Genomic DNA, 27,703 nt, shown 5'->3' on the forward strand with positions numbered 1-27,703 from the left:
AGCTGCGATTCTGGAGAAATTTGTGTGCAATGTTTCTTTTCTACTAAGTAAAATCAATTATTGTTTACTGTAAGTTTCTGTTGTATCAGAAAAAGCAGTAGAATTATTTTCTGCTCCACTGACTGGGTCAAAGTGCCTGAAAAGAGCTGGGCCTAGTATAAACGCAGAGACCAGTAATAACAACTCATTGCTTTTGGGAAATAAATTGTATCAGTCAAAGTAAATGGAAATTTTCTCGTCAGGAGTTTTCACTGAAACAGTTGTCCTATTGGGAGATTCTCTCTCACGTCCTTTTCTGGTGAAAACTGTAAGTTTTGGATTTCCTAACACTTCCTGTTCCAGTCATAATGGTCACCAAGACAGGTAAAGAGAGTGGGGACAGAGACAGTAGTAAAAACCTAATAGAGGTTCCAAAACATCCCTTCTCTATGTATATACTGTAATATTTAAAATTAAATAACTGTGAATACACCTTAAACACTGTCACATTCCAGAGTAGAGGCTTTGGGGGAGATTTACGAAAACAGGTGCACACAGAATATGGTGCAGCTGTGCGTAGTAACCAATCAGCTTTTAACTTCAGCTTGTTTGAATAAGCTTTGACAAAAAAAACCTGGATGCTGATTGGTTACTATGCACAGCTGAACCAGATTCTGTGTGCACTAGTTGGAATGGGTTCGCCACAACTAATGTTTTTTTTTTTTTTTTTTGCAAGGCTTCCCTTTAACCACTTTACCACCGGAGGATTTTGCTGTCTTACGTCCAGGCCACTTTTTGCGATTCGGCACTGTGCGACTTTAAATGACAATTGCGCGGTCGTGCGATGCCGTACCCAAACAAAATTTACGTCCTTTTTTTCCCACAAACAGAGCTTTCTTTTGGTGGTATTTTATCACCTGTGCGATTTTTACTTTTTGCGCTATAAACAAAAAAAGAGCGTAAATTTTGAAAAAATAACAATATTTTTCACATTTTTTTATATGAAATTCCCCCCAAAAAATGTAAAAATCAAAATTTTGTTTCTGCTACCTATGTTTGGTAAAAAAAAATCACAATAAGAGTATTTTGATTGGTTTGCGCAAAAGTTATTGCGTTTACTAACTACGGTAAAGATTTCTGTCATTTTTGGTGTTTTTTTTTTAACGAGTAATGGTGGCGATCTGCGATTTTTTTTATGGACTGCGACATTGCGGCGGACAGATCGGACCCTTGACTGACATTTTTGACACTTTTGGGGGTACCAGTGACATTTCTACAGTAATCAGTGCTATAAATATGCACTGTTACTGTAAAAATGACACTGGCAAGGAAGGGGTTAATTTTATTGGAGAGGGAGGGGTTAATGTATGCCTGGTGCTTACTGACGTGTGTGGGTGGAGGTGACTGAGTGACACAGGGACAGATCGCATGTTCAGCTATGCTGAACCCTGCAATCTGTCACTGTTTGTCACTTAGGAGATCCGCCCGCTCTGTTTACACAAGTGGGCGGATCTCCAGACTCGATTCCCCGACGATCGGGGAAGAGCGGCGGCGATCGCCGCTGCTCCTCCCCTGGCCCGACTCCCGCTGTGACTGAAAACAGCGGGAGCGAGCCTCCAGAGTCACACGAGCGCCGACCGCAAGGGGAGGAGTCCAGCGACGTAGGTCGACGTCGCTGGACGGAATCGAGCCACTTTGCCGCAGTACAGTCCCAGTGACTGGTCGGCAAGTGGTTAAGAAATGGCCTTTTGTTTCAGCTATGTTTTTTTGGAGTTTTTATTTCTTTTCGGGGTATATTGTTTTTTTTATTATTATTTTATGTTGAAAGAGCCTTTATTTAAGGCTATACTGTTTTTCTTTTTTTTTTTTCTGCAGACTTTCCTTTTAGGGTTAGCATTTTTTAGGGGTTTTCTTACTTCTATATTTGATGTTAATAGGGCCTTTTACTAAGTTTCAAAGCATTCGCTTGTTATTGATCATCTCCTCTTGGAGCTGCCTTTTGTTCACTGTCCACTGTTGCATCGTCAAAAAAACATGCAAGAACAGTGTGAGCTTAAACCACCTCACATTATATCATTCACATTCACCACAAGCCTCTATCCCCATTGGTAAAATAAGGTTAGGTATACACCGGTTAAGCCTGTTTTTCCTAATTCAAACTGTCCTGTTGCTGGGCAATTGTATACTGAAGTTTCCCCTGCAATATCCTAAATCTTACAGTGAAACCCTAGCCTGTGCTCTTTGTCTCTAGTAAATTTGGTGCCAGCCTTGCTATTTAATATTGTCCTGCAGCTGGCCGCTTCTGCATTACTGTTTCATCGGTGATCTCTTAATTCTTCAAAACTGAGAATGTTTGCCCATGGGACTTTGTATGAGGCATGATACATGGATGGTAAAATAACAATTTATTGGATAGACCTTGACACATAAATAAAAAAAATATCAAGCCAATAAACAACATACATAACAGTATGGATTACATACAATATAAATATACAGCAAGCTGATATAATTCCTCGTATACACATTTATCATAGCCTTAATGTTTGTATTGCAGAAGAAGGCATTCTCTAAAGGCTCGTACACACTATAAGAATTCCAAAGAATTTTCATATGATTTTCGAATAGTGTGTACAGAACTTTCTACAGACGATTCAGAATTTTCTTACAAAAATTCTCGAAGGGACAAACTCCAAAATTTTTCTCGTATGGGAAAAAACTAACGATTTTCATTTAATGTGTACCGTTTTCGTACGATTTTTGTACGAAAAAAATCTGAAAAGAAAGACTGTGCATGATCAGAAACAATAAACAACAAAAAAGCCTTTGTTGTACGAGAATTTTCGTCCAAATTTTCTTAAGAAAATTTTTTCATCGGTTCCGCCCGATTTTCTTTTAGTGTGTACCCCACTTAACTTGACGTGTTTCCTGAATAAGCATCACTCAGGAGAGGGTGCCAAACAACATGTGATCTGTAAACTAAGAAATCTATATTTATACTCTTGCATGCCCTAAAGATACAGGGGGGCGTATATACTATAAATAAAAAGGTCCTAGATACAACAGGACTTACAAATTAGCTTGAAATTTGATCTGAGATTGCATCTCCAATTGGTGACCACCACTTGATGTCTGACCTCTGTCTTAATTCTTGTAGTAAATGACCCTACTGTACTCTTTGTCTTTAGTACATTTTGGCCTTTTGTCTATGATTAGAACTGTCCTGCTAGTGGAAAATTTTAGACTGCATTATCTTAACTCCTGCACTAAGGCCCCAGCTTGTGCTTCTGGTATTTAGTAAATCTTGGCCTTGCTATATAAAATTTTTATGCTGGTGGGGAATTTTACACTGCTTTTGCATCTGTGTTCCTTAATTCTTAGTATCAGTATTAGTAAAACACCTCTCTAGTATATTTTGGCCAATTCTGTCTCATTAAAAATGCCCTGCTGCTAGCAAGTTTCACACTTCTACATCTTATGCCCAGGGTTGGCAACCTATCGATCATGGTCTACCTGACGATCGCATGAAGCTGACAGGTAGATCACGAACAGAGATGTGCCGACACTTCCCCCCAGGCTCCACCGTTCTCCTTTTAATAGCAAAGCAGAGTGAGAGGCACAATGCTGAAAGGAGGGCAGGAGTATGGGAACTTCTTTAGTTAACTTTGCAAGTTAACTAGCAGGTGATTGGTTGCTAGGCAGTCCTAGCAAATAAAATCATCAGCTTGCTAACATGAAAAGTTAACTCTGGCAGCACCCACTCCCCCCCCCCACTCGATCCAGCACTGTGTCTCTTACTCTGCTCTGATGTACAGCCGGTGTAAAGTAGAAAAGAGCTACCTACACACAGCAATGAGTTGCAAAGGGGGAAACCGTCACTACTTGTGGGGGACAGAGAATACTTCTTTGGGGGGGCAGAGGATACTACTGTGGTGGGGGGGATGCAAAGGACAGTGCTATGGGGGGGCAGAAGACACTACTGTGTGTGTGGGGGGGGGGGATGCAGAGGACAGTGCTATGGGGGGCAGAGGACACTACTGTGGGGGGGGTGCACAGGACACTGCTATGTATGGGCAGAGGACATTATTGTGTTGAGGGCAGAGAACAGTACATGGGGGGCAGAATACTTTACTAGGGGGGGTTGATGTGAAAGTGGGCAGAGGACACCACTGTGCGGGGGGGAGGCGGACAGAGAGTACCACTATGGGGAGGTATTAGAAGCGGGGCAGAAGACACTACTGTGACACACTATGCCACGCTGTCTTTTTATTGGGGGCTTGATTTTATTTTAAAAAAGGACAATGATGACGCAACTTTGCTGTTTTTTTCTGATTTCCTTTTATGTATTGTCATTGTTTCCCTCAAACTGCATGAAAAAAGATCCTCTCGACACTGTATGGTAAATAAAAAAAAGTTTGCATTGGTACATTTGCCCAATGGCAGTTGCCAGCTTACATGCTTTTGAAAGGAGTTTGTCAATTATCCCTGAAAACTACCAGAATTACAAGAAAAAAAAAAATGTGCCCCTATCCCATAGACTTCAGTGGGTTAGCCAGATTTCAAACAAGGTTTGCCAAACCTTTGGGGAATCGGATCTGGGATGATTCACCCATCACTAATGGAGACATGCATTTTGGATAAAGTTGGCCTTCAACCAAGATTTTCAACCTTCGGTTCATATTTGAATTGCAGTTTGATAGGAGGAGCTTTGTTTAATGTTTGCTAACTCAGAGTAGAGAAAAGTTCACAAGGCATAGATTGCCCACTTCAAGCAGAAAATAATTTTGTTCTGCTGTGGCATATTTGGTTTCCTTAATGCTAGATAAATAACATTTTTATGCAGTGCATATCTTTCTTTTTTTTACAAAAACAATACTAAATTCTCTGAATGAAGGCAAACAGCTAAACCTTTAATATATCTGGCAATGTCTCTCCCCATCGCCATTGCTCAGCCCACTACTATGCTGGGCACTTGTTGCTACCCTACCTTAAGCAGGGGTGATTATTCAAATTTAGTGTTACTTAGTTGTAATCAGCTTACCTAAAATTGATAGTTCTACATTCACTTGGTCTCTCCTAAACCCAGTGTTATCATTTGTATCTGGGTGTGACCTTGTGAAGCCCCCCCCATCCCTTGCCTGGGGGAGGTTGTAGGCCTACTTCCTTGGGAGGGGCAACCATGTGCTCAGGAGATTAAGATTAGGCCAGAGTCAGGAGCCTAGGCTCCCCCTACCTCGTTGGATGTGGTCTTCCCAGGGGGAGTGGAACAAGGAACCTTGGCTGGGAAAAGCTGGGAGTTCACCAGAAAGATAATGTCTTGTCCAACCCCTGTTGTAGAATGCAGGTACGAGCCTGAAGCTATAGAGATGAAAGAGAGAGGTGCCTGCTTGTGGAAGCAAATCATTAATCTCTAGAAAGAAGACACATAGCCATTGCACAGGAACCCATCTGGCAAACTGCCGTAAAAGGTCAAAGAAGGCAGTGATCTCTCAGCCCTCTGTAACAGCTTTCATACTACATAATACAAATTTTAAGTGGAACTAAACTTACCATCTTAACTATTTCCTGAAAGAAATCTTAAGTTAGCAACGTTTAATGTGTTATTAAAGTGGTTGTAAAGGCACAAGGTTTTTTTACCTTTATGCAGTCTATCCATGAAAGTAAAAAACCTTCTATGTGCAGCAGCCCCCCTTAATACCTAGCCAAGCCCCCTCTGGATCCAGCAATGTCCACAAAAGTCTTGCCTCTCCGGGGACTCAGACTCATGATTGGCTATTGGCAGCAGTGGGCGTCATTGGTTCCCAGTGTTAATCAAAGCCATTGAGCCAATCAAGAGACAGAGGGGGGCAGGGCCAAACCACGGCTCTATGTGTGAATGGACACACAGAGCAGCGGCTCGGCTCAGGTGCCCCCATAGCAGGCTGCTTCCTGTGGAGGCGCCCCACAGGAGGGAGTTGCCAGGAGTGTCGGCGTTGGGCCCGAGAAGAGGAGGATCTGGGCCAGAACCTCTGCACAGAGCAGGTAAGTATAAAATGTTTATTATTTGAATGAAAAAAATAAAGCTTTGCAATCACTTTAAATTCTGCATACAGTGCTGTGAAAAAGTATTTGCCCCCCATCCTGATTTTTCTTTATTTTTTGCATATTTGTCACATTAAATGATTCAGATCATCAAACAATATTTTTAATATTACACAAAGATAACCCGAGTAAATACAAAATGCAGTTTTTAATGATGAATTAATTTATTAAGGGAAAAAAATTTCCAAACCTGCCTGGCCCTATGTGAAAAAGTAATTACCCCCTCCCCTTGCCAGATCATGAATGAATTGTGATGAACCACATTTTTTAGAAGGCTGAGGTAAGTTTCACTCATCACACCCAGGCCTGATTACTGTCAGACCTGTGTTAAATCTAGAAATCACCTAAATAGAAGCTGTCTGACTAATTGAAGTATGCTAAAAGATCTACAAAAGCAACACATCAGGATGCCTTCTAAAGAAATTCAAGAACAGATGAGAAACAAAGAAGTTGACATGTATCAGTCTGGAAAGGGCTTCAAAGCCATTTCTAAAACTTTGGGACTTCAGCGAACCACAGTGAGAGCCATTATCTACAAACGGATAACACTTGGAACAGTGGTGAACCTTCTCAGGAGTGGACGACATACCAAAATGATTCCAATAGCACAACGGCAGGCATCACTTGCCTGATTCAACAATATGAAAATGGCTGGCCAAAAAAAGGGCATACATGGGAGAGTTCCAAGGCGAAAGTCACTCCTGACCAAAAAGAACACAAAGGCTCATCTGACATTTACAAAACCAGTCTTGATTATCCCCAGGACTTTTGGGCAAATATTCTGTGGACTAAGTTGAATTAAGAGACAAAAGTTGAACTTTTTGGAAGGTGTGCATTGTGTTACATCTGGCGTAAAACTAACACAGCATTTCATAAAAAGAACATCATACCAACAGTCAAAAATTGTGGTGATAGTATGATGGTCTAGGGCTGCTTTGCAGCTTTAGGACCTGGACAACTAATTGATGGTACTATGAATCCTCTCTACTAGAAAACTCTGAAGGAGAATGTCTGGCCATCAGTTTGTGACCTCAATCTCAAGCGCACTTGGGTTATGCAGCAGGACAATGATCCGAAATACACCAGCAAGTCCACCTCTGAATGGCTCAAAAAAAAAAAAAAAAATTAAGATTTTGGAGTGGCCTAGTCAAAGTCTGGACCTAAATCTGATTGAGGTGTTATGGCATGACCTTAAACAGGCTGTTCATGCTGGAAACCCCTCCAATGTGGCTGAACTAAAACATTTCTGCAAAGAAGAGTGTGCCCAAATTCCTCTATAATGATGTAAAAGACTGATTGCCAGTTATCACAAACACTTAATTGCAATTGTTGCCGCCAAGGATGGTACAACCAGTTATTAGGTTTAGGGGGCAATTACTTTTTTCAGGACACTATACCAATGTTGTTTTCTTCAGTGTTATCATTCACATTCTGACTGTTAGCGCAGGTGCAATGTATGCTGCATTCAAGGCATGCCTCTTGTGATAACTGCCACAGTTGCCAGTGTGCTGATGTATACTCTAAACCAGACTTTTTCAACCAGGGTGCCTCGAGGTGTCTTCAGGGGTGCCATACAAGGTGGCATGTGGATGAAGGCTGCTTTTTTAGTTACACTAAGTCACAGGTTTTCATTGTGCACCATTACAACCTTCTAGCTGCTGGTGTCCTAACAACCAATGGCATCATCAGTTGAATAGGAGAATGTCAGTAATCTGCACAGCATCCTTGTTTGACCCTCTCTTGCCCCTCTCCATCAGGATCACATTCGTTGAGTGATGGAGAAAAACTGAGGGTAAAGACAAACACTGGAATACTAGTCAGTACAAGTTTGCAAAAGTATATTTTCTTTGGAAGGAAAAATCACCTCTAATGTTGGGTGTCCTACTTGGACTTATGAATGTTGCTGCATTATGTAAAACTATTAGAATAGCTTTTACATTTTAGAATGGGGTGCTTCAAGATCGTCCATAGTTTTTAAAGGGTGCCTCGAGACTGTCCATAATTTTTAAAGGATGCCTCGAGACTGTCCATAATTTTTAAAGGGTGCTTCGAGACTGTCCATAATTTTTAAAGGGTGCCTCAAGACTGTCCATAATTGTTAAGGGTGCCTCGAGACTTTCCATCATTTTTAAGGGCGCCTCGAGATTGTCCACAGTTTTGAAAGGGTGCCTTGACTGAAAAAAGGTTGAGAAACACTGCTCTAAACCAATGTTCAAGCCCTGAAATGGCTGGTGTCATGGTTGATCATGTGTACAGTGCCATGGCACCTGTAGATCTGAATAGAGGCTAAGATAGCACAATTGTCAGTAGATAGAAGGGTTTCATTCCTCTTTATTTTTTGTGATAGTGAAAACGGTTGATTTGCTGAAGGTAAATAGACAGTTCCCTTTGCAAGGAAATTTTCCCTAGATCTTAGTGAATCTCTGCCGACTTCCATGATTCAATTATGTGCAGGCAAAAATTATTATTATTATTATTATTATTATTATTATATAGTATTTATATAGCGCCGACAGTTTACACAGCGCTTTTATGCTTTTTTTCCAGTATATGATAGTGTATTCTTTACAAAATAAAAAGTTTTGGAGAAAAATCTCTCCTGCACTGTGCAGTTTCCCTTGCAAGTTGAACAGCATTTTTGCTATTTATAAATCTACCCCATACACTATTCACATATCCAAGGGTGACAGAGAGATTATTTAAAGTCTTTAGTTTCTTTCAAAATATATAAATATTTTTTTAAAACATTTGAATCGCCTTATTAAGTAATAAAATACTTTCATATATTTTTTTTCTATTTCGAAAAAGCGAAAACCTGATGTTGAAAGCAACTTTTTTTTTTTTTGCTAGATTTAAGTAATCTCATTTGTATGAAAACCAAATATCACATTTTCCAGTATATCAAAATTCTAGTTTAAATTGTCAAATCTTGCTTGGCCTCTACAGCAATGTGCTTTTTGGTTTGTTGAAGGTCTTTTGTGTCCGTACTCTGCTATGTAAAAAATAGTTAGTCATGGTCAGCACCCAAGCTAGAGTCTTAAGAAGAGCCTGTAATAGTGATAACATTACATGACACTAGGACGGAGAGTGCCAGAGGTTACAGACATGCTGCAGCGTTAATGGAATGTTCAGGCGCTTTATTTACTATTTCTCGTACGGATGAATTTTCATCAGGCTGCAAAAAGAGATAACCAATAAGCCATGCAGGAAAACGGCCCCAAAGGTAAAATATTTTATCATCCTTAGAGTGAAAGTCTTTTAAACATCAAGCTAAGAAGATTTTTTTTTAATTTTAAAAACAGAAAAAAAGATAAAATTCCAACACAGCAAATAATCTTGCAGCTAAATCATCTATAGCCATACTTATTTTATTCATCTGATAATATATCAGTTTCATGTTGGTTAGTCTTTAAAGTAAATGTCATTTGGTACCATGTGTGATATTTTACCATGATAAGCCATAATGTGCTAATAGATCTTTTTTATTTATAAGACTTTCAGATAGTAAAATACATTTTAATAGCTGCTCCTGCTAATGTCATCTTAATTGAGCCACTGTAATATTTTTCAGACTGAAGACAAACTTTTTTTTTTTTTTTTTTGAGCAATACATTTTTATTGGTTTTAAAAAGCAAACAAGAAAGAAAACACCAGTGCAACAGGCAATGGTTCTGAACAATGTCACAGGTATAGATAGCAAATGCCATAACATGTAAAAAGACAGCGCCATTATGTCATATCCGTATAACATAGGATTATAAATCAAATAAAGGTTGACCGGCTGGGTCTACGCCTCCCACCCCCTGCACCCCATCTGGGTGCAAACTGTGCAGGAGATGGAGGGCACACACCCCTGCCGATACCCGTAAGTACAAGTTAAGGATGCAGTTAACATAGTTTAGTGAGACTATTAGAGGTCAGCCACAGGGTCCAGCGATCATCGAAGTGTTTACATGTCCCTTGGATGATAGCCAGTAAACGCTCAAAGATATAGTTGTGGTTCACTAAGGTCTTGACATAAGATACGTTTAGAGAGTTCTGGGATCCCCAATTTTTGAGAATGTTGTTACGTGCAGCCAGCAGTGTGTGACATACCACCTGTCTCGCTTGCGGTGGGAATTGGTTTAGGCTCAAGTTGAATAATGCTAATCCCATATCGGGTGACTTCAACATTCCCGTGAGAGAGGATATCGTCTGGAAAAACATATTCCAGTAGCTAGACAAACTAGGAAACCCCAACCTGAAGGCAAACTTTTAATGATGCTGTATTATAATCTAATTATACTGTATTAGCATTTAAAATAAATAAAAAACTTGCAATACAGAGTAAAATTTTAGGGATTCACTTTTCCTTTCTGTCTTGATTGTCTGATTGCTACAGACAAACTGTTTATGCCAAATCATCACAATTACTTTTTTTCGTAATAGTTATTCTCTACATTGGGGAAGAGCTGACTCCTTCAGGAGTCAGCAGGTGGCTGAGGCTGTGATTTATTTGTGAAAGATTTAAGATAAACATATATTTATTATAAGTCAATTACTTGAGGCTTAAGTTTAGGCAATTTTTTTTAAATCCAAAGTCCTCTGCTCCCTCGCCCCATATCCCCACAGCCGTAATCCTTTGGTGCTGCGATGGGTAATATGATCGGCTGGACCTGTCACAGGCACTCATCAAGAGTAACGATTATGCCTACAATTTCTGCCCCCTACTATAGCTTCCATGAACTATGAATGAGGAGGTGGACCTTTAGTTCATCCACCCGTCCTCCATTCAAAGATTGGAAATCACATTATTTAGATGCCAAAGACCTTGCCATTGCCCTCTGACACCACTGTTTCCTGTAGTCCTAAGCTGCATAATGACTGTGGTTATCATTGTGTGCTTTTCTTTTTGGTGTTCCTGTTAGTTTCAATTCATAAATTAATTGGCTTTGGTCTTAAACAGGCATTATTATGTTTTTATAATATAAGGGACATTGTAACAGTATTAATACAACAATGATAATTTAGCCACACTCTACCAATATATAACTCTTAATAGGCTGCCTATAAGCTGCCCAGGACATTGAAGGAAGTTCATTCAGTTACTGAATCTTAAATGAATACCTCAGCACAAACATAGCTTTGCTGTCCCATATTTCTCCTCCTGCTATATATTATACCTAGTAAAAGAAAAAGAGGTGTGTTAAGGTCTTCGAGGGACAGAATCAAGGGATTTTTGCAAAACATACTAAAACATTTTAATGTATCTGTGGGGGGTGGTTACTAAAACCGAAGAGTGCAAAATCTGGTGCAGATCTGCATAGAAACCAATCAGCTTCCAGGTTTTGTTGTCAAAGCTTAACCACTTAAGCCCCGGAGGATTTGGCTGCTCAAAGACCAGGGCCTATTTTGCGATTCGGCACTGCGTGACTTTAACGGACAATTGCGCGGTCGTGCAACGCTGTGCCCAAATGAAATTGACGTCCTTTTTTTCCCACAAACAGAGCTTTCTTTTGGTGGTATTTGATCACCTGTGCGATTTTTACTTTTTGCGCTATAAACAAAAAAAGAGCGACAATTTTGAAAAAATATTTTTTACATGAAATTCCCCCCGAAAAAATGTAAAAATCAAAATTTGTTAACAATTTAGGCCAATTTGTTTTCTGCTACATATGTTTGGTGAAAAAAATCACAATAAGTGTATTTTGATTGGTTTGCGCAAAAGTTATTGCGTTTACTAACTAAGGAAAAGATTTATGTCATTTTTACTGTTTTTTTTAACTAGTAATGGCGGTGATCTGCAATTTTTTTTTGCGGGACTGCGACTTTGCGGCGGATAGATCGGACCCTTGACTGACATTTTTTACACTTTTGGGGGTACCAGTGACATTACTACAGTAATCAGTGCTATACATATGCACTGTTACTGTAAAAATGACACTGGCAGGGAAGGGGTTAACTTTATTAGACATCCAGGGGTTAAGTGTGTCCCTAGGGGCGTGCTTCTAACTGTAAAGGGGCGAGGCTTTTGATGTAACCACAGAGACATACGATCCTACATAGCAGAATCGTATGATCTCTGCAGTTACACCAGCGAGAATGACAGGCGGCTTTGTTTACATCAGCCGCCTGCCTTTCTCCCTCTCCAGCGGGAGATCGCGAGTGACAGGCGGACATTGGAGCCGCCGGTCACTCGCGCTGGGATGACAGTGAACGAGCGGGGGCGGGAGCGCACCTACGGCGGTGCACGCTCGCCTCCTATTGGCTCGCGGGCGAGTGACGTACCCATGCGTCACTTTGCCCAGGGGGGGCTGACCGCCGCAGTATATGTACTTGCGGCGGTTGGCAAGTGGTTAATCAAACAAGTTGAAATTAGAAGCTGATTGGCTACCCTGATTTTGCATTGTCCAGTTTTAGTAAATCTCCCCCTCTATGTCTTGCCATCCCTGATTCCCAATCAAGTCACATTGGGATGCAAATTCCAATACCAAAATGCCTCATAGTGTGAATTGAGCCCTTAGTAGGGGTATGGCCCAAATAAAAAAAATTGATTACGTTGTTCAAAATCTTCTAATCTAAGTCATCAAGTGTCTGATAAGAACTCCTAAACCAATGTATCGAAAGCTGCAATTCCCACTAAATGGTAAAGATTCTTTGGTAATAACGTTGCTGCACACTACCAAAAAATAATAAGACAGCTAGAATGAAATGTGTTAGTGTTCACAGTGACACCCAATGTCTTCAATTCCTTGGATGTCAAAACAGATCTGTTTACCCCCGGGTAAGGCGTTTTATTAGACTTGACAAAATGATCAATAGATAACAAGACACGGAAAACCACTTTTCAAGTGGGTAATTCTTGCTTTCTGAACAGCATGCTCATGAACGGAAACGTCCAATTTATGATGTTATTCCAATTATAAAATGACCGTTAATGCTATGTCATTAACATACTGAAACAGATACCTAATTAGAATCCTTTATCCAGATTAGTTACATCCTTATAATGTGATTGCTCTGCTATATCTGCATGTCCATTTTAATTAAATATTTTATTTACTAATGCATTTATCATATAGCTCCATAAATATATAAAAGTATGCAATTTGTTCTCTTGGACCACTAATACAGGACTGCATTGCAGGAATAGTAGAAAGCTCACCCTGCTGTTTTATTTAACCACTTTAATACAGGGCACTTTCACCCCCTTCCTGCCCAGTCCAATTTTCAGCTTTCAGTGCTGTCACACTTTGAATGACAATTGCGCAGTCATGCTACACTGTCCCCATATGACATTTTTATCATTTTTTTCACACAAATAGAGCTTTCTTTTGGTGGTATTTACCTCTGGGTTTTTTATTTTTTACTAAAAAAAAAAAAAGACAGAAAATTTTGAAAAAAAAAAAAAGTTTTTATTTTCTGTCAGTAAATTTTAAAAATAAGTAATTTTTCTCCTTCACTGATGTGCGCTGATGAGGCGGCACTGATGGGCACTGATAGGCTGCACTGATGGGCACTAATGAGGTGGCACTTATGGGCACTGATGAGGTGGCACTGATGAGGAGGTACTAAAATGTCGCACTGATGAGCACTGATAGGCAGCACTGACGGGCACTGAGAGGTGGCACTGACGGGCATTGATGAGGTGGCACTGATGAGGAGGTACTAATATGCTGCACTGATGGGCACTGATAGGTGGCACTGATAGGCAGCACTGATGGGCACTGACGGGGGGCACTGATGGGCACTGACAGTCAGCACTGAGAGAGGGTGTTCTGGGGCGCTGTCATATGAAGTCGTCCCAGAACGCGAGCCGCACCGCTCCACCGTCATTTGACGGTGGCCCATCGGTAAGTAGTTAATTGCATAGTTAATGAACTGTACTTTTAAAAAGACATTTTAGGTGTAACCATGCATACTTTCAAATATTTAAATATTTTTGACAAGCGGTAAATGAGCTTTTTATCAAGTCCTCATTGACCTCTTTAGTTGCAGTGGTTCAAGTCATTCTTTTAGAAGCCCAGCTCGCTCTGTTTCCTTCTTTCCTCTGTCCATAGAAGGCAGGGAGGAAGGAGGGAGGGAGATGAGTTAGCAGGTTTATTATTCTTCAGCTGCTGCTAAAGCAGCCAGGACTGTGTTTCCGATACGTAAGTATAACTAAAGGCAAAACTTTTTTTTTTGTTTTGGATAGAGAGGAGAGGGATAAAAATGGGAGATACACCCTCTCTATTTGTCCTGTTTACCATTGTCATTGTAAGTGAAGATAAAAGAAAATCCCAAATTCTAGGTTGCCCCAGAATAATAATAGAGGGGAAACTTAAAATAGGGACATTAGTTTTGGTGACCTGGGGTCCCCGATAAATTTCTTTAATTTGCAGGTATTCCCTCTCACTTCCTGTTTTGCTCTGGGACAGGAAGTAAAGGTAAATCTCCACAATGGGAAGCAGATGGTGAATCTGATAGGGGTTATAACCTTCCCTTGTTCTATCCAAAATGGAATAAAAAGGTGTGCCTATATTTCTACTTTAAAGTAGAACTATAGGCAAAACATTTATTTTTATTTTGGATAGAGTAAGGGAGAGTTATATCCCCTGTAAGATTTTTTTCGCCATCTGTGTCCCATTGCGGAGATTTCCCTTCACTTCCTGTCTCTAGAACGGACAGGGAGTGAGAGAAAATCCCTGCAAATGAAGGTAATTTTTTGGGGCCCCCTAGGTCACCAAAACTAGTGTCCCCATTGGAAGTTTTCCCCACTATTACTTTTCTGGGGACAACCCAAAACTTGGGATTTTCTTTTACTTTCAATGATTATGGTTAACAGGACAAATAGAGCGTGGGAATCTCCTTAACCACTTGCCGACCAGCCGCCGCAGTTATATGGCGGCAGGTCGGCAGGTTCCCATGAATCTTTGTACCTGTGTGGCAGTTTGCGGGAGCGACCCTCGGGGCGCACGTGCGCCCACTCACCAGTGGGGAAGCCGATTCACGGGGCCTGCGACCGTGATTGCCGCCGAGCACCCACGATCGCTCCCCGTGAAGAGAGAATGGCGGTTTGCTGTTGTAAACACAGCAGACTGTTGTTCTCTCTGGAATGAATAAAAAGCTCTTGTGTTCCTCCTATCCTTCACCCCCCCCCCACAGTTAGAAAACACCCCCCTAGGCTCACATTTAACCCTTTGATCACCCCTGGGTTAACCCCTTCCCTGCCAGTGTTACAGTAACAGTGCATATTTTTAGCTGATCCCCCAAAAGTGTCAAAAATTTCAGTTAGGGGTCTGTCCACCACAATCTCACAGTCCCGCTAAAAATCGCTGACCGCCGCCATTACTAGTAAAAAATAAATAAATAAATAAAAATGACATAAATCTTTCCCCTAGTTTGTAGCCGTGATAACTTTTGTGGAAACCAATCAAAATACGCTTATTGGGATTATTTTTTTTTTACCAAAAATATGTAGCAGAATACAAATTGGCCTAAAATGATGAAAAAATTTAATTTTTATTTTTTTTTATTGGGAATATTATATAGCAGAAAGTGAAAAATATTGTTTTTTTTTTTTCAAGAATTGTCTTTTTTTTGTTTATAGCGCAAAAAATAAAAATTGCTGAGGTGATCAAATACCACCAAAAGAAAAGCCCTATTTGTGGGAAAAAAAGGACATAAATTTTATTTGGGTACAGCTTCGCATGACTGCGCAATAGTCCGTTAAATAACGCAAAAAATGGGCTGGTCATTAAGGAGGAAAATCTTCCGGTCCAGAAGTGGTTAAAGGGGGCACAGACAGCAATAAAAAATTGACACATGTTGTAATTTATCTCCATTGTATCCGAAACTAAAAAAAAAGAAATTTTGCCTTTAGTTATACTTTAAGTCAACTTCCAGATTTTCACTGGAAGCAATCACTTTAAACAATTTTCCGCACCTTTTATCCTCAGCTGCACTGCCCCTCCTTACGAGCCTAGCATGGCAGATATTGGCTGGTAGAGCTGAGGGAGATCAGTGAACATACATTTGCTGATCATCCTTTCCAGGTAATAAAGTTGAAAGTGACAAGCATTGTGTCACTTCCAGTTTCAGAGCTGTCATTCCCTGGTTACTGTGTCCGGGATAAATATTTGTGTTTATATTGTGCAACAGAAAATTTGCAACTACCAAATGTTGGGGTGTTACTCATTTCAGGCCTAAAATATACAATGTTTTTAACAGTTTTTGTTTGAACATAGACCTGTGTTTATGCCAAGCATTTATAATTGAACTTAATGTTGGCTGACTCACTACCTCTGCCGGAATCTGTTCCAAGCATCAATTGCAATTTCATTAAAATAAAACTTTCTAAAGTTACTTTCCTACTACTACTTAAGGCCCCTTTCACACTTGGAGTCCATCGGCGTGTTGTAGATCTTAGCTTCATATTAGAAAATACTGCCCTCCTGAACCTTATTTACACCCTTAATGTATTTACTGACTAGGGTCATCAAACTCCAGGGTCATCATTGTTCCACTTATTAGCGAGTCACTGATCTTGCTAGTGAAACTCAGAACCCACTTACTTGTTCCAGATGTCTGACCTACTAAAATGTACAGCAAGAAGATAAGGCTCATCAGTAAAAGGTGATTTTCATCTTTACTGTCACTTTACCCAAGATCTGGAAGATTTTACCCCAAGATCTGGAAGATTTTACCCCAAGATCTGGAAGATTTTACCCCCTTCATGACCAGGGCATTTTTTGCTCTGCGTTGCCTTATTACTTTAACTGGCAATTGAGCGGCCAGTCAATGCTGTACCCACATGAAATGTATATCATTTTTTTCACCCAAACAGAGCTTTCTTTTGGTGTTATTTGGTGGTATCACCACTGGGTTTATTATATTAAAAACCAACATTTTAAAAAAAGAATAATTTTTTCTATTTTCTTTTATAAAACATAAGTAAAAAAATAATGAAAAATCAAATTTCTTCATAAATTTTGGCCAAACTTAATTTTGCTACATGTCTTTGGTAATACAAAAACCCAATAAGTGTATATTAATTGGTTTGTACGAAAGTTATAGCATCTACTGATGGTATATATACTGGAATTTTTTTTAATACTAGTAATGGTGGTGATCAGTGACTTATTATGGAACTGTGATAGTGCAGCAGGAAATCTGACACTAACTGACATTGAGTGGGAACTGACTGCCACTGACATCACCAGTGACACTAATATAGTGATTAGTACTAATAAAATACACTGTCACTGTACTAAAGGGATGAGAAACAAAGAGATTGTTCCTTCTTTACAGAGTCCTGTGTTGATTGTCAACACAGAGCTCTGGGCTGTGATTGGACACAGTAGATCAGCAGGTCTAAGTGCTGATTAAACCCACTGTGTGCAATCACAGCAGAGCCGAAGGGTGGGGGCGAGCACTCGACCAGAACCTAGAACTAAGCCACGATGTACAGGTACATTACATTGCCTGTGCAAGCTGCCCTGCCGCAATACATGTACTGTGGCGGGTAGGCATCATAGTTTATTTGGGTCAAACTTACCCAAACTTTTTCCTATGCTAAGATGTGCACCTGCTGGGCGCACTGTATAAACTGTATGTAGTCTCAGCTGCATACAGTATAAAGCCTTGTTTTCAGACTGTGAGATGAGACCTTTCGGCATCACGCCTGGACCAAAGTAGGGTCAGGCTTAGTAGCACTCAGCTATTCATAGGCAGCTCTGTATTCTCTGAATAACTACAAAGCTTCCTTTTATTGGCTGAGGCAAAGAGGCGGGCGGATGATGTCACAATCTCCGATCCAGCCAATCAGAGGAAACATTGTATTTATTCAGAGCCTATGAATGGCTGAGCGTTACTTAGCCCGACTGTATTTGGTTTGGGTGTGAGATGAGAAGGTCTCATCTCACAGCCAGAGCATAAGGCTATACACTGTATTTTGCTGAGGCTACATATAGTTTATACAGCTTGCCCAGCAATTTAGGCCTGTGTGGTCCCAAAAAACTATTTAAAGTAACAGTAAAGCTGGAGATTTGCTTTCAACCATGGCTGAAAATAGATTTCATGCACACCTGGACCACTTAATAGATTTATATAGTATATTTTGGCTCTTATAGTGGCATTTACAGAATGCCATTTCTGAGGCTGAGATGTAAATCACGAGGAACCCATCACACAGATTTATTATATTTCAAGTCACAAAGTATTTTCTTTATTGTACTCATGGATGTTTTTTATTTCTTAAGCAAGTAGAAACCTAAGTTGCATGTGTTCTCTTATAGGAAGTTTGTGTGACACGCACTATTTGGTAAAAAATGGTCAGTTATGTTTGTGTGATCATTCGACAACAAAATGGGTATGTGTATTAGTACATTTACCATACTGCCTCTTTTGATAGTTATTTCTTTATTTCTGTCACTTTAAAATTAAGATAACTTCCATCTTTCAGTTGATTGGGATGACTTGGCAATACAGTTCTGGTAATCCTACACTTATCATTACTCCTGGACCTCATGCAATCTTCTATTTCAGATCACAGCTAGGAATCTCATTTTACTAATGAAAGCAGACCACTTTTAGAATACCTTCTACACAGTATGCAAATAAATGTATTTTACTTGTACTGGAATGGTATGTCCTAGTGTTATTCCTGGAAGAAGGAAAAATAAATAAAACAGGATAACGGTAGATACCGTAAGAGGCAAGGTTACAATAAATATCACTTAATTATAATGAGATTATAAAAAAAATAGGTTTCCCATTTCATGGCAATGTCTATAACTTAGATGTTGTATGGACATTTTTGTTCAGTAAATGCATTTTCTTTTCTTTTTTTTTAACAATCAGGATTGCTTTATTAAAATATTAATATTACAGTATATATGAAGGAACAGAAAACATAAAAACCGTTTGACACGGTGTAACACATCAAAGTCAATAGAAGGAAAAAGGTAGACATTATCCAAACAACTATCCAGCAACAGCCCAAATGGACAGATATATGTTTAACAATTTACTACATTCTCATAGGGCCAGGCTTGCCCTGATACTGACAAATATCCAGTCAAATATTAAATAGCTGTGGTGAAAAATGTGGTCAATCAACCACTGCTTGTTGCTCTGTAAGTATGAGTAAATAAATTGTCTTCTGTATAAAATTGACTCTTAGAATTTACTCAAGTGTCCATATCGCTGGGATCTGGCCAAAACCATGGCTTACCAAATCTATTCCAGGTCCGGCTGCCCACAAGGGACATAGGGTGGCCTAAACTTCCTTTGTACGAACAGAAAGTAAGGCTTGAGCTATGGTTACCATAAGGCACTTGTAGAACTGTGCCTACACGACAGCAAGAATAGCCACATGAGACAAAAGCTTATACAATGAGTGTAATCATAAATGTGTACCTGGGGCAGCAGGACTTCTAAATACAGCCCCAAATACAGTCAGAAATAGATCAGTCTGGTGGGGTCACCTTCTAGTTTTATTTATCTCTTGAGAATTCCTACAGAAAGATCTCTTCACCATATTTTTTTACCTTATTTTCAACCCCCACCATGTCTGACGGTTCTTACTACGGAAAATGCATGTCCAGGTGCTCCCACTATTCCTATTGTGTGCTCCATAATATCAATCAAATTAAAAATTGAATATGGAGGGTAAGACTTCTTGCAGGTTCTGCTGAAGCGATGCAGACTTAAAGGAGAAGTGCAGGATGTCAAAAAAAGAAACATACATACTCACCTATGTGGCAGCAGCATTGGTCAGATGCTGCAGCTGCCCCCTGCTGGCTCTAAGACAGAGAACTGAGTGATCACATGACTGCTGATCACTCAGATCTCAATCTCCAAAGAGCAGAGAGCTGGTCTCTGCCAGTCACCGTCTCACTGCTTTGCCCCTCAAGCGCTCACTGAAGGGCCAGGCTGTGAAGGGGGTGGGAGTGGTTGACAAAGAGGCTGAACCAGCTGTCGGTTAGGCATCTGGGTGGATCCGGACATAAGTGTACTCCTGTGAACCAGAAGAGAAGTATGGCCCAAAAATCTTTGGCCATACTTCTCTTTTTATCAGGTTCAGAAATCTCTTAGAGATATAAGAACCATAGAAACCATCAATTTCAGCCTCGGCACACCCTCTACTATTATTGTTCTTCACCATAGTTCCATATATTTTTTTCTTGATAATTCTCATCATTTCATCATTATAATTGCTTTGAAAAAAATATAGTTTGTATGTGATTTCAAAAATAAAAACATTTTAACGTAGCTTCATCCACATGAATTTCCACATCCACAATTTACAAACAGTAGAACATTATCAGATGTGTATCTACAACTACCAGGAGCTAGAACCTGTATTCCTATAGTTTTTTCACTGGTATCAATACCAGCAATCCTAGCCACAGTTATGATGGGTGAGGTTTACTCACAAAGGGTGGGAGCACTATTATTATCAGTGTATCCAGTGCCATTCCTGCCAGGAAGCCAAATCAGATGAAAGTGTTCAGATACTATTCTAATATTGAAGACAGATATTGTGCAGAGTATTTGTTCAGGTGGCAATGAGTAAGGCACAAAGGTTTTTTTATCCGTATTTGTATTGTTTTAGTTCCCTATCACATGTTAATCAAGCATTACTTCTAATATAACTAAAATAAAATGTGAACTGTTAGCGTAATAACCTTTTAAACAATAACATGAATATCTATCTCAATATGTTGCCATCTATAACACCACACAGTAATTTCACTTCACTTACACAAAACAAAAATACCAATATAAAAGTGCAGCGTAACAAAAAAATCAACATAATAAGTGTCCATAAATAGTCCTTTCTTATCAACAGAACTCCTGTGTTCAATTTGGACATTAATGGACATTAGTGGTTGGATCTTCCTTTTCAGAATCAACCAGATATATATAGAGAAATTGGACGCTCACCTCCTTGCCTGGCCTCTCTGTTAGATAGAGGTACAAACACACTTAATAAAAACCCATGACAATGTAAAAAAAACTCCAGATGTCTCATTACATTTAGATAATCCACATCAGATCCTCACTGTTATTTACCGCAACGGTGTATGAAAAGTATAAAAGAAAGACAAATAGCACTCTCTATATACTAATGATTCAAGATAAAATAAAAGATGTCAGAGCACTCACACACACACAGTGGATTGACATACAAAGGTCAAAATCATAAAAGTTCCACTAGTCATACAGCCTCCAGTGTATAGAGAAAGCAAGATGTTGTTCCCCACTCTTGACACAGCATGCAATCACCATGTGTTCAAGATTGACCTCTCACCTTATCCTATAGCCTCACTGTTAGATTGAGGCAATACTGGCATATAGAGATAATAAATTATTTTTTTTATAACCCTTTCCCTTTTTGTATCATTAATATTAATTCTAATATAGAATTGCAGACTTTTTAAGACTTAGCGATATAGCTTGTTGGGGATTTGAATTTTGTTTAGAAAGAATGATATTCAAATGCATGGGAAAAATAAAAGAAAAAAGGATGAGTCCCTTGAATTGTTGTATACCTTCATTTCCATTTGGTCCCAAGGCAGTAAAAAGTTCCCCACTTTATTGTGTTTTAATGCTGTTGGCTTTCCAAGCTTCCACTTTGTTTTGATTCGTAATCTAACCTAATCCCTTAAAAAACAATAATACATACAACTCGTACATAGTTGGAGTTCAAGCCACAACAGCCACATAACTGTATTCAATCTCCTTATAACAAGATATATCTTTTCCATACTACTTTGTTACAGTCATGTGACTTCCTCTGAACTCATCTAACCCTCCTTTTTATTCATCACTGGATTTTAGTATACTTTTCCACTGCATATACATGACTGCAGTATAGTCTAGTATAGCACACAGTAAAAATTAAAAGCAGGGCGTATGAACCCAACTGCCCACTTAAACTGTGATTCTTTTGTGACCATATTTGACAAGCTAAATTTACTAAATGCCTAATTTTTGGGTTGTGTAATTTTTTACAGAAGTAAGCTTTAGGATCACAAGCTTGACTATATACAGTATCTACCTAGCAACCTAGCAAATCCACAAAAAAAGTGTGCTGTTAGAATTTATATATAAAAAAATATCTAAAGTAGGCGCTGTTAAATACTAATTCATTCATGTGTACCATAAAATAAAATAAATATCCTACTAACTGTGAATATAAAGTGAACACAATGTTATAATCCGTAATAACTCTATATAGCCAGCATCAAAGGATTTATAGCCATGAAAAATGAATGTGGAAAATATTCAGTCCATAAACAATGAAGAAAAAATGGTGCTCTTGAAAAAGGTACCACCAACACCGTGCCTTCTTTCTTTCATTTATTACTGTAAGTGCTCCAGCTCATGAATAAGCACAAAAATATGCTCACCAGACACCCCAGGTCCCAGGGACCAAACAGCCTTTTCACAAATCTGAGCTCTTGGATCAGTCAAGAAATCCTTCTTAATCACCTCTCAGATGGCCGATGGTATATATATGAAGGCAAAGCAAAAACACCCAGTAATAGTGCAACACTGTTTTTTTTGTTAGTCGCCACACACACATCAATGCTTATGCTTTCATTTAAGGTGCAATGACAGACACCAGCTCAAAACAGCATATCAGATTGCATCCCCTTGTTATGACCGAATAACAGGCTCACCCTTCACCATATGCTCCGAGGAGCTGGCAGGCATGAATGTCACAGAGTCGCCGGAAGTGACGTCACTGGTTAGCAAGGAAGTGTAGACAATAGACGGACATCCGTCTATTGTCTACACTTCCTGCTAACCAGTGATGTCACTTCCGGCGACTCCGTGAAATTCGTACACAGGAAATTAATTAGTATTTAACATCGCCTACTTTAAGTATTTTTTTATTTATGTGGTTTTCACATTTAAAGGGGCAGCAGTTAAGGGATATAACATTATTGGATGAGGTGCCTTCACAGATTATATAAACAGAATTTAGATATGTCTATACTGCATTCACCCATTGGCACAAGCCCAAAGCTTGTTGACACAGGCTGCTAAACTAGTTTTAGACAACCCCAACAAAAAGGGTTTTAGACAAAAGCAGCCCCTAGGTGAGTCACCAGCGGCTTGAATGAAAAAATGACTTGATTCCTCCATCCACACACTCGATGTGGATGGGGGAATTCTCCCCTCTGAGCTATTGTATTCTGATAGCAGGGGGATTTCCTCGCTGTCTGTATGCACAGATCAACTCTGCCAGCTATAGCTAGTTAGTGTCGGCTGTAATTTGCATAAAAATCTAACCCCTCTCCCTCTCTTGCTTCGTAATTGCTCACTGGGGCCACCTATCATATTCAGTGGCCGATAGGGAGGTGCTAGTAGGAGCAGTGGGGAAGCAAAATGGTGATCTTGTGCCACTGGTTGCAGTTGCATAATTCAGGGGAAAAATATAACATGAAATAGCTTTTTGAGGATCCTAAATTTGTAACTATTCATGTGCAATGCATTTGTATGATAGGGCTCGATTTCCAATTTGACATATTAAACATGTGGCTATTGATGTCATTGCCTAGGGGGGAGTTAATTTCTGGGACCTTATCATGCCGCCTCTTTACATAACTTTTGAAGAATGCAATGAAGCCCCCTCTACCAGAATACAGACCACAGCCATAGCCTTAAATGTTCAGAGGCATAGTACAGGTTCACTTTAAGGCTCCAGATGACATGTTTCTGCATGCTCCTGAGTTAGAAATCGTATTCTTCATATTATAACACAAAAAGTTCTAATACAGTTTATTTTCCATCTGCCAGCAATAAAACCTTCATAATGTGCTGTTGTTTTGTCTTTGCAGATATGAAGACCCTCCAATGTGGTGATGACAATGAAATTCCATCTTCAGTCTTTTTCAAAGTTTTTGATCCATATTTCATTGCTCTCTGACAAATCAGACTTTTGAAAACCCTCCAAAAACAAGACCAATGCATGCAGACATTTGCTGAATTCTGTAGAATTATTTTATTCTTCCACCACATTTGTATAAAGACATCTGTTGTTGAAATAAATACTTTGTGCTTTGAAAGTGCAATGAAGAAATGGAAAATACGTAGCAGGTGTTTCCGGAGCAGAAAATATACCTGTCAGGGGAGGTCAGAATGTTGTAGCACTTCTGGCAGCGAAACAATTAAGACCTCACTAATTTCATTCCACTTATTTTATGTCAATGACTGGAGCTCTTACATTGTATATCATTCTTGTGGAGAAAAGTAAAATGCTGTATGATGTAATTATATAAACCAATCCAATTGAACGAAGAAAAAAAAAAAAAACAAATCTGATTTTAAATCTATGTATTGTTTATTACAGCTAAAATCCTTATTGTTGACACTAATTTTTTGTTGGATGTTGACTACAACATCATTCGAAAAAAATATATATATATATATATATATATATATATATATATCATGCTTTTTTCCCCCCTATATCATCATACAGATTTTAGAAGCACTTCATGTAAAATCGGCTGAAAGTTTTTTCAGCCAATCTGCAAAAATGTTTTTCCTCCCAAACCAACTGTCTCTTGGAAAAGGTGCAAGCTAATGATTGATATCCATTTCTATGGTTACAAATGTCTTCTGTCCTGTTTTGTAATTGGCTATTTCAGCTATATTGTTTTAGTTTTGCTATGAGCTGGGAAACACAATACCAAAACAAAAGGAGAAGGGTTCGGTAAACTGCACTATGATGAGTTCTATTAAGGAGCAGGCTGAACCTGTTTCAAGAAACAACTCACATATTAGCTAGAAAAATTGGCCACTTCATAGGAAAGGCCGTTATATAATTGATTTATATAAAAAGGCTTTGCCTCATAAAGATTTATATATGTATTTGTTTTGTTTTAACCATTTTAAGAAGAATTTACAATAAACTGGCCAGATTTGTTATATAATACTAAAAATAATGTTCACTATCCTTAGGTTTCATGGTTCACAGTTTCAGATTGCAGTCACCACTACTACTATCTTGCGCTGTTTTTAAAGTGAAAAGACAGATTACATAAGATTCTCAAGTTTAATGAGATGGCAAATGCATCTGTTTATGGTTATTTGTTATTACTAAGTTCAAATCACCATATTTATTAGTAGAGTTTGTAGTGGGTAATACATATTCCATAATTCAGTCACTTGTCATATATATTGCCAAATTATGTTATTATGATTTTATACTACTTTGTCCTTAGTTTCTAGCAGCTGACGAAAATACAACATTTAACTGGTAACTTTTGAAAACATCAAGTGTAATAAATCTAAATAAAAATAAGCATTTGGATGTAGTTGATTTTTATTGTTTTGTCTATATTATTCATATTTTCTGCTTTTGTGGAAGGATAGTATGCCTAACAAATATGTTTGCATCTTCTTTTTGTATTTACTGAATACAAATACTCTTATCATAACACTTTACCTAATTTCCACAAAGGGGTCCATAGAAATGAGTATCCGGCTAGTAAAAAAGGGACATGAGAGACTTGTTCAGTGGCACCGTGATTACCATAGCGCCAAACCTAAGGGATATTTTATATTTACTTAAATGGTAACTGCTACCATATTGTGGTCCTTACCCCAGCACTGTCCATCAGCCTTAGGCCTCATGCACTCTTCACATTTTCTCATAGACTCCTTACATCCTGGCAGCAGAGTTTTGGCAGAAAAGAAGCTTGACACTTGTGGAAACTCGTGTAACGTTCTAGGGTGTTAATTAATTTTATTTCATAAAAATGTATTTTATTCATGAAAATCTCTCATTAATTATGTAGTTCCCTTGTATAAAGCAACATACCATTCTAGAGGATGCCCCAAGAAGATCAACAAAGTCTGGGATGTATGGGTTGAGTCAGATTTGACAGCTTCTTAAGTTGTATATTCTTCCAATGCCTACCTCTTGTCTTGCCTCCTTTTATTTGATATGGGCTTTACAGACTTGTGTGAGCCTCATACTAATGCCCCCTTCCCCTGCCTCAATGTTCTGTGTCCCCTCGTGCAGTTTAGATAGGACTACTGTACTTTGCATTTATCCTTTAATTTGTCTTGGTACTCTAAACAAGGTTACTGCCTGTCAGGCGTAGGTAGCTTGTTTAGAACTAATGTTGCTCTATTAGTAGTTTTATATTGTAAGCACCTTGAGTTGGGGTATGCCCATGGAGGCTCTGTTTTGTAGCATATTATTTTTAAACCTAATAAATAGAAGTTAAAAAAAAAAAAAATATTCTGGCCATTGAAATGAATTAATGCTAAGTGCTAAATGTCCATAAAAACTGGTGTGACAGGCGGTAACTGACATCAAACACCCAAGTGCTGGATCAACCTGAAGTCATGCAAAGGACATACAGATGATGTGTAAATTCCCATCACCACAGGTATCACTGCCTCTCACCTTCAACAGATGACCCTGCAGGGTCTAAGCGCATCTAAGCATGTACACAATGAGAGCAATCCTCCTCTCCCTCTCTAGAGGTTCCAATAGGTCCGATGAGAGTAACACTCCACAGCACACATGTATTAGGAAACACAATAAAGGGAGATCTAAGTGCTCTCTGTTAATGATTGCACACACTTTATTGACAAGGTAAATAAATGCACTCACATGGCGGTAAGTATTTCAAAGCATAATCGATAGTTAGAAAACGATGGAGCGAGGTCGGCGTCTCTAAGAAGTCCCGCCCATGGCCCCGCTGAAGAAGTCCCGCCCACGGACGCAACGCGTACGGGGGGACGCCGCACGACCCGCCAGCTATCCCTGAAGTGATGAGTAGAGGAGCAGGAGAGATGCCGACCTTGCTCCATCGTTTTCTATCGATTATGCTTTGAAATACTTACCGCCATGTGAGTGCATTTATTTACCTTGTCAATAAAGTGTGTGCAATCATTAACAGAGAGCACTTAGATCTCCCTTTATTGTGTTTCCTAATACATGTGTGCTGTGTTACACTGACACACTGCTGTGTGAGTGTTACTCTCATCGGACCTATTGGAACCTCTAGAGAGGGAGAGGAGGATTGCTCTCATTGTGTACATGCTTAGATGCGCTTAGACCCTGCAGGGTCGTCTGGTGAAGGTGAGAGGCAGTGATACCTGTGGTGATGGGAATTTACACATCATCTGTATGTCCTTTGCATGACTTCAGGTTGATCCAGCACTTGGGTGTTTGATGTCAGTTACCGCCTGTCACACCAGTTTTTATGGACTCTCCATGATGGACTGATTTGTATTTTATGAGCAGTTTTTTGAAGATATATGAAATTGTGCTGCACTGTTAGTTGTTATATAGTTTTGAAAGGAGATATAGATTGCCCTTTAGTGTTCAGATGCCATTTCTTCAATTTATTTAATATCTTCAGTTCAGCGCTGAATATCCTGTTTATTTTTGATAAGTGCTAAATGCCCCTAGCGCTTAAGTGAGTTTACATGCATTCAGGCGCGTCAATTGTTTTTTTCTGCCAAAATTCTGCTGCTCCTGGATGCACTGGCTATGGGCTTTTTTCTCTGCCTCTAAATGGGGGCATGGACATTAGGCTAGCATGCAGTGGCATTTAAAGGCAGGAACAAAAAGGGCAAATGCCCCTAGGAGCAGCAGAAAAAGCGTACCAGTTCATACTGGGCAATATCTTGCTGGATTGGAGAC

General features: G+C 39.3%; 1 protein-coding gene across 1 annotated transcript in view; it reads left to right on the top strand.

Moving 5' to 3' along the window:
- Positions 1–24,315, top strand: part of NPY (neuropeptide Y) — a 41,504-nt gene extending 17,189 nt beyond the window's left edge. The window contains exon 4 of the mRNA XM_082258818.1: positions 23,874–24,315. Within this exon, the coding sequence (XP_082114944.1) occupies positions 23,874–23,898 (25 nt within the window). The 3' untranslated portion in view covers positions 23,899–24,315. The remainder of the gene's footprint in view (positions 1–23,873) is intronic.
- Positions 24,316–27,703: the final 3,388 nt, after the last annotated feature.

This window comes from Pelophylax lessonae (genome assembly GCF_965119305.1).
Source record: "Pelophylax lessonae genome assembly, chromosome: 5".
Classification (NCBI taxonomy): domain Eukaryota; kingdom Metazoa; phylum Chordata; class Amphibia; order Anura; family Ranidae; genus Pelophylax; species Pelophylax lessonae.